Raw genomic sequence first — 14904 nt, 5'->3', positions numbered from 1 at the left:
GAAAAATGTTTAATTGTTGTTAAAGTGAGAGCAAATGAGAAGCTACAACAAAACTAGCTGCCTGGAGTTTTCTTGGAGAGAACTATTCCAGAAGTTTCTGTGGATGTGCAAAGCTGTATTATTTTTTGAAATAGTTGTAGGAGTTTGTTTTTGATTCTTTTTCTTGTTTGTTTTTCTTTTTCTTTCCTGGTAAATCTAAGTCAAAGGACAATGTCACTGCTGTAACTTGTGGGTCTGGATGTAGGTTGCATGCAGTTTAAGAAATTAGACTTCATGTTCTGTCAGCCTTGATTTAGCCCTGAACCAATTATGTTTTGGTCAGGGGCAGAGGGGGAAGATTTGCTTTGCTTTAGTATTTTGGGTAATGTTGCACTCGACTTGTAGAGTGCAGCAGTGGCCAGGGCTGCTGAATTGCAAGAGTAAGGGCTGGAGCCAGATCAAAGCCCCAGGGTAGACAAAGGGGAAGCTCTGACCACTTGGTTGTGAAGGAAAAGGTTTGTGTGGGTTTGGCTTGTGGCAATTTGGAATGAAAATAAGTACATTACTATGGAAGCGTTTGAAGTTGCTTAAATAAAGGCTTAAGTTGTGGAACACGTGTGAATTGTTATGGAAGTATTTCCTAAAAGTTTACTAGTGTAACTCTTCTGGACGCTGCAAGCACCCTGAGAGAATTAGCTTGGAAAGCTGGCAGCTGCTTCTGCTCAATCCTATAAAGCACTGGTGTAACAGTTTGTATGTAGGTGATGTTCATTGGTGCTATTAACCTGCTTATTTGTGATTTCTTCGTGTGTGTGTTTTTATCTAAAAAATGATGGTGATTGGGAGTTTAGACTTGTCTGATGCAAAATAGAAGTCCACTGGGAGATTGCTTTAAGTCTGTTCCTTTTTCAGTACCAAAAACTCAAGAATATTTTCTTTGACAAAATTACCTTTTTTAAAAAAATTGTTTTTGGTAAATAGCTATTAGTTAGATCTGAAACAGTTACAGTTACTGCAAATGTGAAGGCTTTGTTTAATAAATTTGCATTTGTAGTCTGTTATCAGGGCTCTTTCACTTTGACAGTGTTAACTATGCCAGAGCCAGCAGTTGGTTCCCGAGGTTTTCCACTTAACCTTTCTCAGTTACATGCTTTTCTATTCAAGAGACAGTCCATATGTAACTGAACCTGTCTGCTGTTTTCCTGTACAGAAGCCCTTAAATTTTTCAGCATGGAGAATTAAGAATGAGTAAGTTCTATTGTCTAATTTGATTGTATGTTAACTGAAATGGAGGACACTGGAGGACTCTCGCTTTCTAGTGGCGGCAGTTTGTTACAAGGATTAATACTGAACATGTCAGTCTATAGCAGACCTCTGCTTTACAGAAATAGATCCAGGAGTCTGGCCATCTTCCAGGTCATTGTTTGCTGCAGTTGTCATTAGTATTTTGGTTTTGAGTAAGGATGAGGGAAAGTGACCTAAAAGCCAGTAAGTCTTGGAATGAGGCAGTATAATGTTTTCGTTATACCATGTGCTTGGACAATTTTATACATAAACATAGTATAAATTCTGGAACTCTTAAAATAGAACATAAAATTAACCACAACCTAATCTGTAGTGGCTTAGACTATTTTGTTAAAATTCTGCAATGCAATCTGAACTGATGGAAATTCTTTTCAGAAAAGTTAGTGTATGTCTGAGATCTGTTTGGGGGTATTTCTTTTTAAGTTCAGTATTTTGATTGTTTACCTTTAAAGTTCTGTCCTGTGCAGAAAGGTACTAACTTACATGCTTTATAATATTTTAATTTTGTATAGCAGGCCATCATCTAAATGGTATAGATGCATTCCTCTCAACTCATTTATAAAGACATAGCAGATTTTGTGGATTAGTTTATAATAATTTGTAGGGTAATACTTAGAAAACAAAATGAACAGGGAAGACAAATTGTGTATAATAACGGTTAAAGGCCACTGAGATCTTCCTTCCCCAATAAAGGATTGGGGTGTTGTACATGTAAACTTGTAAACTTTGCAAATTCTTGTTCAAGTGATCCCTTAGCATTTTAATTCTAAGTATGGTATTCAAACAGTATCCTCCTTCTAATGTGTACTATTAAGGGTGAAATTTTTATCGAAAGGGATGTGCTAATAAATGAACAATAATAAAAACACTGGAGCAAACGGGTTTACTTTCAGTCAGAACAAATTTTCTACAAGAAGACTTTGACCTGGAATCTTTGCTTACTAAAATGATCAGCACGGACACTGAAGTTTTGAATATTTTATTGAGATACTTGAAAGTAACCTTTCAGAAAATTCTGAACAATTAACCTTCAAAAGAGTTAGCCATTTGAAAACCTAGAAAACAAGTTTCTAAAATACAGTCACACAAGTTGGTAGGAGGGTCTTTTAGTTTGATTGTTTTGGGTTTTTCTCTTTAGTCCTTCTTTGCTACTGCTGCAGTCATAAGGTAGGGAGTAGCAGAACTTCCATATTTCAGTGGGTTTAATGGAACTCCAGTAGATCTGGTACTTGAATGCTCTTGTAATGAGGGTCAAATATCTTAAATAGCTAGTCATGCATTTTTAGTTTGGTTCTCTGTTTCTTGCATCAAATTAGAACAGAAATCCATAAGCTGGGTATAACTTCTAAAACTTAAACTGAAAAGGGGAACTTAACTTCTTAATGCTGAACTTTGAAACCCCCTCTTTTAGAAGCTTTATGGGATGAAGAAAAGGAGAGAGAAGCTGTACTATGTCTCCTTGTGGTTAAATGTAACCTTCTCCTTGAAACAAAATAAAAACCCAAACAAAAAGAACAACAAAAAACCAAAACAAACAAAACCCCACTGAACACAGAGTTAGTAGAGAGATCAGATTTCTACCAATTTTTAAGTTACAGAAAATTATTAAGGAAAAATCAGCAATCAAAGATCCATGTTTCTTCTTCTAAAGCATGAAGAAAACTGCATTTTCTTGACAAACAACTTTCTTAAAATACTGGAAATCAGGATTTTAGTGTACTAGAACTATGCTTTGTTCAGTAGAAACTTTAGTTTTTACATCGTTGGAATACAGTAATATCTCATTTTCCCCTCTCACATTGAGGAACTTTTCCAACTATTTCGTATGGTGCCAGATCTATTTCTGAGTCCTTCTCTCCCAGTCCGGACATAGAAACAAAGAACACAAGGAGTACATTAGTTTGTTTGTATTCTTCTACCACAGATCATGTAACTAAGTTCTTTTTTTAAAAAATAAAAAAAGAAATGTACTGGAAGTTATGGAGGAAAGCCTGTTTCTGTTTAATCCTACTTTACCTCAAAACAAGGCTATGTCTCTCCTTAAAAAGGCAGAAAAGACTTAACTAGCCAAAACAGAGAAGCAACTTCCTGCAAATTCCCAGTTCAAGGCTGTCTGAAAAGGATATGCTGCTTGTAGAGGAAATTATTTTTATGTTTGTATGCAACATTTATGATACTTTGAGAGAACACAGAGAAGAGACAGTGACCTAGTGTTGGAGAAAATGGTTTAAGATGTGAGAACTGAGGAGCTGTATCTTTAGCTGATCAGAAGGATAAACTGAATATTTTAGAGACATTTTCATTAAGAAAAAAATCAGATCCTTAATTAATGAAGAAAGCTATAACAGCAGCATATAACTGGAAGTTTTAATGTTACAATATTCAAGGAGAGCAATAGTCTCTCCATGCATGTATTAGTCTTGTGGATTATACCTTGTATAGCGGTAGCTGTGAGATGGAATGATGTTTACAGACTAGATGATTTCCAGATCAAACTCTTTTAAGGTCTCCATGCTTTATCTGCTTTTTCCCCTTCCTCCTTCTTGCCATAATTCTTGGTCAGGGTATTTATAATGAATTCCAAACTTCTTGACCAACGCAAGGTTACAGATTTCTGCACCAGCAGCTTGCTGAATACACCTACCTTGCACTATAGGTGTCCTTTGATGATGAGCAGATTCTGTCTTTTGCTCTAGGTGGCAAACCTATCAGAAGAACAACTGTCTTTTCCCTCCCTTAGAAGGAAATCTATTTTTCAGCATTAACAGAAATAGTTTGTGGGTTTTTTAAAAAGTATTACTTTCACATAATGAAAGAACAAAATTCCTATTGAATAAAATGTCATATTTTCTTCCATCTAGTTTATTGCAAGAATTCAGTTGTTGGTAACTGGTTTGAATTTTAAAAACTTGCTTTTGATTATGCTATCAAGTGTGATCTTAGGAAGAAATCAGAGAAATGCATTAGCTACAGAAATTGCAAAGACAAGGAATTTTTTACTTTGTCTCCTACTCTTGCAAGTTATATCTGTATTCTGAAGGTATACTTTTAATGTTAATTAGGTATTAGTGGTAAAGTACAGGTCTACTAATGCTCCTTCAAGCATTTTCTGAGGTCATTGACACCATATTTTTTTTGAATAAATAAAGACAAAATAAAAATAATTAAAAAAAAAAAGGACAGACCTCTGCAATTCCACCCTATGTCCTACCCCAAGGTCAGAATGCATTACCACAGTACCGATTGTATGTATGCAATTACGTAGTAAAATGAGAATTGCTGTTCAGCTGGTTATGTAGACAAGCCTTCAGTTTGTTGCCTGAAGAATCTAGGAATAGTGTCTCTGGAAATTACTGACTGTTTTATTAAGATTGTTTAAAGAATATATTTGATTTGGGATTTTTTTTTTTTTTGTCATCTTCAGAGTTGATCCATGTCTGGGGAAGGAATGAGGGCCTATTTCAGGAAACAAAACATTTAACATGCCTGCAAAAATGCAGCATTCCTGTGTGTTGATTGGCAGAGACCCTGCTTATCTGCCTCCCTTCCCTTTAGTATTTGGAACTAGTCTTTTTGGCACGGTTGTATCAAGTGAACCATTCCACCACTTTCTGTATGCAATTCCCATTAGCAGTTAAATATATGGACTGCAGGATACCTTCTGCCACCCTTATTCCAAACATCTCAATCATTGCTTTCTTTTTTTCCTTTAATCCTCCCATCTCAAACTCTTTGTTTTCTTCCACCTGTATTTTCTCGTCCCTAGCCTAGGACTCACTTAGGATTCTGCCCCATGAATGGAAGTGTTTGTAATGGCTTTGCCTATGCTCTAGTGATGGCTCCATTTTGTGTGCACTTGTCCAGACAACTGAAAATCATTGTCTAGCTTGTTTAAAGTGGAATTGGTTTTTCTTGTCCTATAACATTTCCATCTCTTAAACTCTGACAGTTCAGCTGCTGATCTGTATGTGGTGTAGCACTTTCTGCAGAACTGGGAGTTTGGTAATCCTGTAGGTGGTCAGGCACGTGCTTGCTGCTGGACCACTAAGTTTATTCCCAGCTGAACTGCCTTGCTTAAGAGTTATCTTAGCTGCTAATGTAGTGCTGTCAGCTATATTAGAGCACTCTGGCTCTGCTACACTCATTATGCAAGATGTTGACAGAATGCTGTGATACAGCAAAATCTGTATTGGAAACGTCTATAGCAAAATTTGTGTTAAGATAGTCCTCTAAAGCCACATAATAAAGTATAACTGAAAATATGCCATGGTCTTGGCATTTCAATTGATTCATTTTGTGCTTTATACTCTACCATTTGTATATCCAGTCATGTAAGATGATAAAGATTGATGTATTCTAAATTAGAATACATAGGTTAAGACCCCCATGATCCCATACAGAGTTAGAAGGCGATTTATAGAAGATATATCTACAGTGAAAGATGATGTCTCAGTGTGTAGAACTGGTGAAAGGGCTGCCTTCATGTTTTGTTTTTGTTTGGTTTTGTTTGTTTCACATCAGTATTCTGAAAGGGGAGAGTTTTTCTTCCATGCTATCGTTTTGTCCACCTAATTTCTCTAGTCTTATGTAGTTAAATAACAGGACAGAGAGTGTCTTTTGGTTCAGTGTGTTCTAAGGCTTGAAGGAATTGGCTGTTTAAAATGATCGGTTTAAAATTAATCTAGATAAATCACTCTATTTCTTTACTGGGGATTTGCACAAAACCATCTGGGGGGTTGTGGGAAGAGAATCTGGAAACTTTCCTGAGGTACACCGGAAAGCACATCCCTCTATACTTAGTGATTTTTCCACCTCAGGGTATCCCTGAGGTCCTAGCTTCTGATCTCCCGAGACCACACAATCAAAGGAGTATGGGGGGCTGAGCCAGACTAGAAAGTAAAGTGCATGTTGGAGCTTGGAGGGAATAAGGAGGCAACGGTGGGAATCCAGTGCTGCTGTTTACATCCTCACGGCTTGTTTTTCCAAAGAACAGATGTGTTCCTCGTTTACCATCCTTCTTATACTTCTTTAGTAAGCTTAGTTGTGTCCAGTAATTACAGTTGGGAATCATGATGGTCTTTCTGCTGTAGAGTTTGGGCACCATTGCCAACTTTATTTCTATGAAATTAACAATTGAAACCAGATTTATCTGTACAGTGCTGGTTCTGATGGAATTGGGATTTGCTGGCATTACTCTCATGCAAACAGTGAGCGTACAAGAAGATGCTGCTTCCTGGTTTAAAATTCACTAGGCACTTATGGCGTGCTATCCTGAATTTTATTAGCCTCAATATAAAGAATAAAAAATAGCTTCTTTACCAATGATAACTTTTCTTTTAAATATCTTCAGTTCTTACTGCTGGTTAATGGTATGCAGTGGTTGATTATGAATGTAAACAATGTTCTGTTTTGTTTTTCAGAGAATGCAGAATCAATTGATCTCAAACAGTTTTTTGACCTACATTTCTCACATATATATTATGTGTTCTTTGAAAACTTTGTGACTATTGAAGTTGGCCTTAAACAAAAAGGTAAGTATTCTAAATAGAACATTTTTTGTCTAAGTTCTTGTGGTTTTGTTATAAAATAATGCAGACTGCTGTAAATAAAGCCCTATGTGGTCACAAATGGTAACATTAGCTGTGTAGAAATATGTGTAAGCACTAACTTTGCAAATAAAGGCAGAGCAGTGAGACATGCACAGTGGAGGTGAGCAAGAGGTGTTTATTCTCTGATGATGAGGTTTGTCCTTTTGCAAACTGAGGATTCTTAAGGTGTTATACTTTGTGTTCTGCAGAATTATTCTTTAACAAGATATTGTGTAACTTAGTCTCTCCCAGCTGTTGATGCCATAATAGGAAGTTACACAAACTATACCTGTTATAAACTGTATTTATGAAGTGTAATTTTTATTTGCATAAGTAATGCAACGTTATGGTTGTATAAATGCAGGGTTTTGTTTTACACATTTAAGGATCTTCATCAATGCTTTTATATTTTGTTTTGGTAATGAAAGTGCATCTTCTATTTATTTTTAATTGCATCTAGGTCACAAGTCTCAGAGAGAAGAATTAGATTCTATTCTTTTTATTTTTGAGGTAAGATAATTTGAATATGTTTTTTGCTTTGAATTAAGTCCTGTTATTCTACAGGAATATACACTTTACCTGGAAATACACTTTGCATTTAACTACTTTCCTTCTTCCTTTTGCTTAGAGCTGAATTTATGTGCTTTATGTGAGAAGAAAAAGAATTTGACTTGCAGTTTTGCAAGAAGATGTCTAAACTGTAAAAAGATATTTCCTATGTCTGCAGATAGTTCATTACGCTTTGGTGGTGGTGTTTCCCCCATAGTGCATTATACACTTTGAAATGCTCATAAAATCAATCTGTTTAGTCATGATCTGTTTGACTTTTGATTGCTGTTATCTCTGATTTTTCTCATAATAGATTGCTACTGCAGAATTGTTTTCTATAGATCCTTCTTACTTTCTAAAAGATTCATTATTTCAAAATTGCATTTCACAATATCCTTTTCAAAAGCATATCTTGACTTTATTTAGGTAAATTAGAAATAATTTAATTAAATCGGAACATGTCTGAGCAGACACTATAGAAATAGCTTAGAATGTCACTTTTTTGTCTTTCCTTTTGGATGGAGGCTTCTAATTATAGAACAAGGACTGTGTTTGTTTTTTTTTTTAAATACGTAAAACTGAAAGCTGATCGATGCTTGTCTCATGGTTGAATACAAATTCAGTTATTATTTATTGATTAGTGAAGTATGTTGGTGAATATGAAGAGAGCTAGTTCATTTGTTCACTAGTTCCTGCATAAAGGGATATTAGGTGATCTGTGCTTTGGAAGCAGTTGCACAGGGTGCTGGAGGGCCACATCCAGGAACTTATTTGAGAAACTAGGTTATTTACGAATTGCAAGTGCCTCTAGTTTAAATGTTGCAAGTGCTACATGATAAATTTTTAACTGCCTTTGTTACTAACTACTCTGTTTCTTACTGTCTGAAGATGATCATCCTCCAACCTAGGTGTAGAGGTTTTGTCTTGGTTGTTTTGCTGTAGCTCATTACCCCTCTGAGAAGGCAGAAGCGAATATTTGCTTGTACCACATAGGCAAGCTGACAGCTGAACATCCTAGCTTAAGCCACTAGAAAGGTGGAATAATCTAACAACCTGTTGTGAACTAGAACTGAGGCAGACGCTCATCCTATTGCATTCCCTGTGCCAAAAGCAGCAGTATCTATCAGAGGCAGTGGAGCCAGATGAACTGCAATAACATCTGAAGTCTCCAATGCAGGATTTGTCAGTCTGTCAGAGCCTTTGGGCTTCTTAGCTTTAGGAATGGGATCGTCTTGAAAGGACAATAATGCTTCCAAGGAGAGCACTGTGGGAATTTTCTAAGTTGGTGCTTTGGCTTCTGACCTGTGGCCTTTGTGAAAGCACTCTTTTGTCTTCCGAGAGCAACATCTGCAACATACATCCTTGGGTTCTGTTTTTTTATAGAAAATTTTACAACTCCTTCCTGAAAGGATTCATCAGAGATGGCAATTTCATAGTATTGGTAAGTTGATTTTCTTTATTTTTTTTTTTTTTTACTTTTTTTTTTTTTTTTGAGCTTCTTTTTTATTAGTAGATACTAGTAGTTAATGCTACTCATTTCCTTGAACTTTAAGTGGTGTACCAGGGATTATGGTCTTGAAACTCTTGCAAGCTAGGTTAAAGAAAAATATAATAATAAAGAAAACAAACAAAAAACCCCACCAAAGTAGTGAATGCTCTTTTAGATAGAATTAAATCTGGGAATCTGTAAATAGAACAGTGGCTGAGAAAGAACAAGGACAAGGCAGAAAGTTTAAAGTTTTAATTATTATTTTTTCCTTATTTTTTTCTTTTAGTAATACATTTCAAAATTGACATGAGGTTGGTGTTTGTAAATGGGGAATGCTGATTTTATGCATAGTGATGACTTGAGAATGATTTACTTTTAATTTACTACATCTCAAAAGTCCTTGGGGAAAGATATTATACATTATGAGGAAGCTATAAAAGGTGATGTTTGTTTTTTTTCCTTCTGGCATTGAGCCAGTTGCCTGAAGATATCAAGGTCACCAAGATTAAACTGGAGATTGCCAAGGACTTGTTTAAAAGTTACTATCAAGTCTGACCGAGAACTCTGACATCTTACTTATATAGAAAGAAAGAACAAAAGCAAACATATTTTTTTCCTTTTTTTTTTTAGGGTTAATTTTAAAGAAGCTTCTTCACACTGGAAATTCATTAAAGGTATTGGAAAAAGTTGCATACTACGTTTGCTTAAAATACTTAAAAATATAAATAAGAACATAAGAGCAAATTTTTATGGTAAAAGCACAGGAATCAGAACCAGATCATAACTTCTGTGTCGTGAAAGAATGACTTCAAATCATCATCTTTACCTCGGTAGAACTACTCAGAGAAGTAATGTGTTTATGTAGAGTAGCCAGCGGTTTAAAGGATTTTACATTAACACAGAAGTATTGCCTTAACCGTTCACTGTTAGGGACAAGGAAACCGGTTTCAGGATTCATGAATCACTACCTTGGAAATGGAAGATTATCTATGTGCCAGAGACTTGCTAGTGGGTAGAGTAACTTAAATGGCTGACCATGGAACAAAAACCACACAAAAGCTACTCAAATGTAGCTTTGGTACTACAGTAAACAGCTGCTCCGTTCTTCTGTAAACCACCTGCAGGCTTGTCTGATAGGGAACCAGGAGGGGAGTGCTCTAGGACTCCATCACCTTTTTTGAAGGAGAAATGGAAGAAGGTAGAATGGGTCATTCTGATACAGAAAGCTCACTCTGTTGTTAAGTCACGAAAACATTTAGAAATTTTATGTCAGTCTTTATTTTCTGAAAAATTCATGTGGTGTCTTGCAGTGCTGTAGTCAAGCAAGTGATTAGACACGTGTTGGTTTTTTCCTCTTCTTTCAGAGAAACCCCTATGAAAAATTCTGTGAGACAAACAGCAGTGAAGGTGCCAGAGTTACCCTTGCATTTCAGCAGGAGCAGCAGATGTGTTAGATTGGCTCTGCTGATTGCTGGTGGTCATACTGTTTGTCCTCATTTTTTCTGTCACTCACCTTCTCCCTCCAGGACAAGTGGAAATTCTTTTGTATGTTCTGGGACAAGATAACTTATTCCATTTTTTTTTCCTTCTAAGATACGTCGAGAGGGCGTGCGTCTCTTTCTTTTGTGGCTGCAAGCACTTCAAAATAACTGTAGTAAAGAACAATTATGGATGTTTTCCTGTTTGATTCCTGGATTTTCATCACCACAGTCTGAATATGGCCCCCGAACACTTGATAATCTCATTAACCCTCCGCTTAATGTTCAAGAAAGTAAGTTATTTGGTAGTATTACTCAATTCTCAACATAATTCAATTCTTGTCACAGAAAAGACAAGTTGAGGTAACAAAAACTAAAGTACATATGTACCGAGGAAGATGATGGAGCTATTAATGAGTTTCTTAGCAGTTTATTAAGTCCTCTTTCAGTGGCAACTGTTTTGTTATTTTTCAGGATGAGTTGTTTTTTGTGGTTATTGGAGTGTTTTTCCTAAGTATGGCTATTGTAGCTTAACACATAGGGGTGGAAAATTAACTGACCAATTTTATACAATTCTTCAGAATTGCAAGAGGATACTGCATCTACTGCAAAGTTGTATATTCTGCTTGCATTGAACATTTGCACTGGCTTTGTTCATACTCCAGGGACCAAGCTGTGCAAAGCAGTTTCTGGTGTGGCCTTTAAGAGAATGAGTGGTTTTTAGGGCACTGTGTAAGGACAAATGTGTCTGGGTATGACCAAGCAATTAAGGCTGTGGTATTTTTGCAGCTTGAAATCTTTGAAAAGCATCAGACCTTGTAAATTGCAAAACCTGAGGTCATAAACGTTTACATCAATAGAAAAGCATGAGCATTCTGAGATAAGCTTTTTATACTTTCTAGATTTTTTTTTTTTTTACTGGTAAGGTCATTATCTTGATTCTAATCAATAGAGGATAATTTTTCTCTTAAGATGATTCTTAAGACAGTTTTTTCCTTTGTTCACTCCAGCAGTAAGTATCAGATACTGGTTACTTTGGGGAGCCTCTTGCCTACTAACTCAATTTATTCTTGTTAGTGGGATTTTAAGCTTACTTATTAATGAATTGCAATTGGATGGGGTCATAAGTGCAAACTGTGCATTCACATAAATGGGAATAAGAAGTTAACTGCTTTTTCCTCTGAACATTAAGTGCTGTTGCCTTTTTTCCATCTTCACCCAGTATTTTAATATTTTGTTGCTTGTAGAGGCAGGCAGCGTCTCCGTGACTAGTTATTAAATTTTCTGAAACTTAGCAGACAAATTTCATGGCAGGATAGCTCTGCAGGCAAAAGTTTGCTACATCCTTAAACCCTGTTCTGCAGTTATGTTGTGAAATGCAGACTGCAAAGAGTGAAATGTGAGCATCTAACTACAGGAACAGGAGAAAACTCAACTCTGAAGTAGCTTTGTTGTTGAGGCAAAGAAAAGATACAGCTAGTAAAACTTAACAAAAATGTAACTGATCAACTATCAAATGAGAAAATTGTGAAAGATGTAAGTAAAGATTTGGCATTTGTGCAGCATAAATGTTACTCTATTGTTTGCATAAATTCCAAAAGAAATAGATTACACCTTTTGGAAAAATTCAGTTTTGGCAGGTAGATTTCCAAGGTGCATTAAGAAAACCTAGTTATTATCTGCTGTGCTTTTTATATGTGTAAGAAATTAATTCTGTGGTGCTTTATTAGTTAAAATTTCCTGATTTTCATTAATCTGTGGGTGTACTGTTTTACCTATAACTGTCTCTGCTTACCCTGGTGCATTCCTACTTTCATAACTCAGTAGATATTTATGCATGAGAAGAAGTGGTCTCAATGTTAGGTGTACTTCTGTTTTTCTTTAAACAGCTCAAGTGACTACAGAGGAAATCACTCCACTTGTTCCTCCACAGTCGGGAGATAAAGGACAAGAAGATTTAACTAGCTATTTTTTAGAAGCACTTTTGAAATACATGGTAATTCAGGTATGTTCTGTAGTTTTCAAGCAAACAAGTATGAAATGATTAACACCTCTTTGTCCATTACAATAAGTATTTTACTTTTAACACTGCAGATGTTTATAAAAATCCTTTAAAGATTCCTCCCTCTTGCCTCTCCTTCAAGTGTCCTTTGTAAAAAGCAGGTTCTCCTAGAAAAATCTTCACTTGTCTTCTATGTGAAGATTCCTAGGTCTTTTACCAGAGGATCTTCCATCAAATTGTGACATAGAGGAAAAACAACTTGTCGGTCACTTCCAGCTGATTTCAGCTCCCTTCCCATTTTCACCTCCCCTTCCCTGCCCTGTTGCCTTCAACCAGTGGATCAACTGTGTGCAGAAAATGAAGACTTGAACAAGTATTTAGTCCACAATGTGCAACTCGGGCTCACACTGTATGTCCTTCCCTTGTAGTTTGACACTACCATGATCTCAACCAGTACTTGAAATGCAGGGCAGGGCAGCAGCTTCTGTCAAAAACTGTGGCCTAGCTGTTTTATGTTATGTAATTGATTTGCTGGCCAACTAGCACATGCTGCTTCTGAGCCTGCTCTGCTGTCATGTGCACAGCAAGTTGCTTGACTGCATGACACATGGTAGGTGTTCCAGGGTACTGCCTTCTGGGTTAAACTTGTCCAGCAGATCCCAGTTGGGCTCAGAAGTTTTCCTTCACACTTTTGTAGGTTTTCTAGAGAAGATGGGCAGTGTACAAATATGACCAATGTTAAAGATTTCATGGCTTCCCTTTATCTGTCCTCCTCTGTGAACTTTGCCGTGCTGGAATAATTTGCAACCTCATTTTGTTGCTTCCAGCATCCCCCAGTTTGAATAGAGGTCATCATACTTGTGATCTGTAGGGTAAGCCTATTACTGACTATTCACTTCGGAGAAAAATAGCGTTTATGTTTTTGAAGACAACTGCTCTCTCTGTAGTGAATTGGTAGTATTATATTTAAATGCAGATAAGTCATTGAGACAGGTGTCAAAGGGCTTGTTCAGTATGTGAGTGCTGAAGTTTTGCTGAAGTTTCTGTAGAGGCACTGACAGTTGCAAGCTGAGTAGTTACTTCTTTGATATTAAGTTCTGCTAAAGGACTTTGTCACAAAATAATACGTATCGCCCATTCTATTGAATTATATTGGGAGATGAAATATGTATTCCACTCTAAAAGCCCTGAAAATAGATTGTAATAGAACTGTGGCTTTGAATAAGGAATGGAGGAGTAGAGGGGAAAAGGAAAAAAAAGAAGGGCAAATTACCCAGCTCTGCAGGCAGATGGATCCTTGCGAACAAAGATGGAAACTGCATGTTGGATTTCTTAAGGAGAACTTACCGTGCTTCGTACTGCTTACCATGTAGGAGAACATTTCATAATGGGAAATGCTTAGTACTCATGATCCATGAAAGTACATTTGTGTAATTCAACTTTGAAGTTGTATCTTCTGATGCACGTGGTTGAAAAATGTTTGTTTCATATTGCCAACTATACAAACGAATCCAAGTACTTATTATAATGACTATACGGACACTTATTAGTCGGAATGTGTTAAAAGAAATTGTTAAAGAAATATTTGGAGTGGCATGGGTAATTATTCTTCTCTTATAAAACATTTTGAAGTAAAACAGTATTATTAAAAGCACTGGATTTGGGTTTACTCCCTGACTTAGCAAGATGACTTGTAAAGGTGGATGTATTTCTATTGGTTTAGGTATTTGGTGTGTTCAAGTTCATTTTGAAGCAATGTACGTATATGATTTTGTTTCAAAGAAATAACTGATGAAATGTCCTCTTTGTAAATTATCTTTCTATTCCACTTATAGATGTTTACTTTGTCCAATTTCTTTTTTTAAGGTTAAGAGTTTAGAATGGAAGAACAAGGAAAACCAGGAAAAGGGATTTTCATTTTTATTCTCAAATTTTAAGAAATACTACTTACCTTCTATTTTCCCAAACATCTGTAAGGAGAGCAGCTTGTATAACCCTATACTTGGTAAGTGTTAACACAGCTGATGCAGTCATTACATTTTACTTAATACGGAAGTTATGATGCGATTAGTGAAGATGCTTCTGCCCAAGTTAAGTTGCAAACTAGACCAAATGCCAGTTGAACAACACCGACTTTATTTTGTAACATTAAGTGTATAGAGGAAAGAGAGAGAAGGAGAGAGATAGTACAAGCAAAAGATAGTCACCACCTGTAGATCCAGCGGCTTCCCAATGATCCTTCTTTACCTTGGGCTCGGTGGCATGGTGGGGGACCCAGTTCATTTTTCTGTTGGTAACTTCTGTGCAGAAAGGGGTGCTGAGTCCATAAGGTTTGCTGCTGACTACCAAATCTTTTCACATTTATACATTTTAGCAAACAAAGGAGTTAATGCTTATTGGCTACAAGTTACATAGTTCTCTTATTAATTAGTATTCTATCTTCTGTTGGTTAAATTATTCCCTTGCTTCTTATGCTAATTAGTGTGCATGCTCAGTCTTTCTCTTTTGCATCAT

The 14904-nt window shown here is 36.3% G+C and overlaps 1 protein-coding gene across 16 annotated transcripts in view; it reads left to right on the top strand.

Moving 5' to 3' along the window:
- The window catches only part of RALGAPA1 (Ral GTPase activating protein catalytic subunit alpha 1), a 140527-nt gene that overhangs the window by 5587 nt on the left and 120036 nt on the right, over positions 1 to 14904 (top strand). For all 16 annotated transcript variants that reach the window (XM_032692466.1, XM_032692463.1, XM_032692455.1 and 13 more), the window contains exons 2-8: positions 6705 to 6815; positions 7333 to 7382; positions 8805 to 8862; positions 9541 to 9584; positions 10504 to 10681; positions 12278 to 12393; positions 14257 to 14395. In XM_032692466.1, the coding sequence (XP_032548357.1) occupies positions 6705 to 6815; positions 7333 to 7382; positions 8805 to 8862; positions 9541 to 9584; positions 10504 to 10681; positions 12278 to 12393; positions 14257 to 14395 (696 nt within the window). The remainder of the gene's footprint in view (positions 1 to 6704; positions 6816 to 7332; positions 7383 to 8804; positions 8863 to 9540; positions 9585 to 10503; positions 10682 to 12277; positions 12394 to 14256; positions 14396 to 14904) is intronic.

Source organism: Chiroxiphia lanceolata, chromosome 6 (assembly GCF_009829145.1).
Source record: "Chiroxiphia lanceolata isolate bChiLan1 chromosome 6, bChiLan1.pri, whole genome shotgun sequence".
Lineage (NCBI taxonomy): Eukaryota > Metazoa > Chordata > Aves > Passeriformes > Pipridae > Chiroxiphia > Chiroxiphia lanceolata.
The sequence above is the reverse complement of the archived record's forward strand: the minus strand, read 5'-3'. Positions and strand labels throughout refer to the sequence as shown.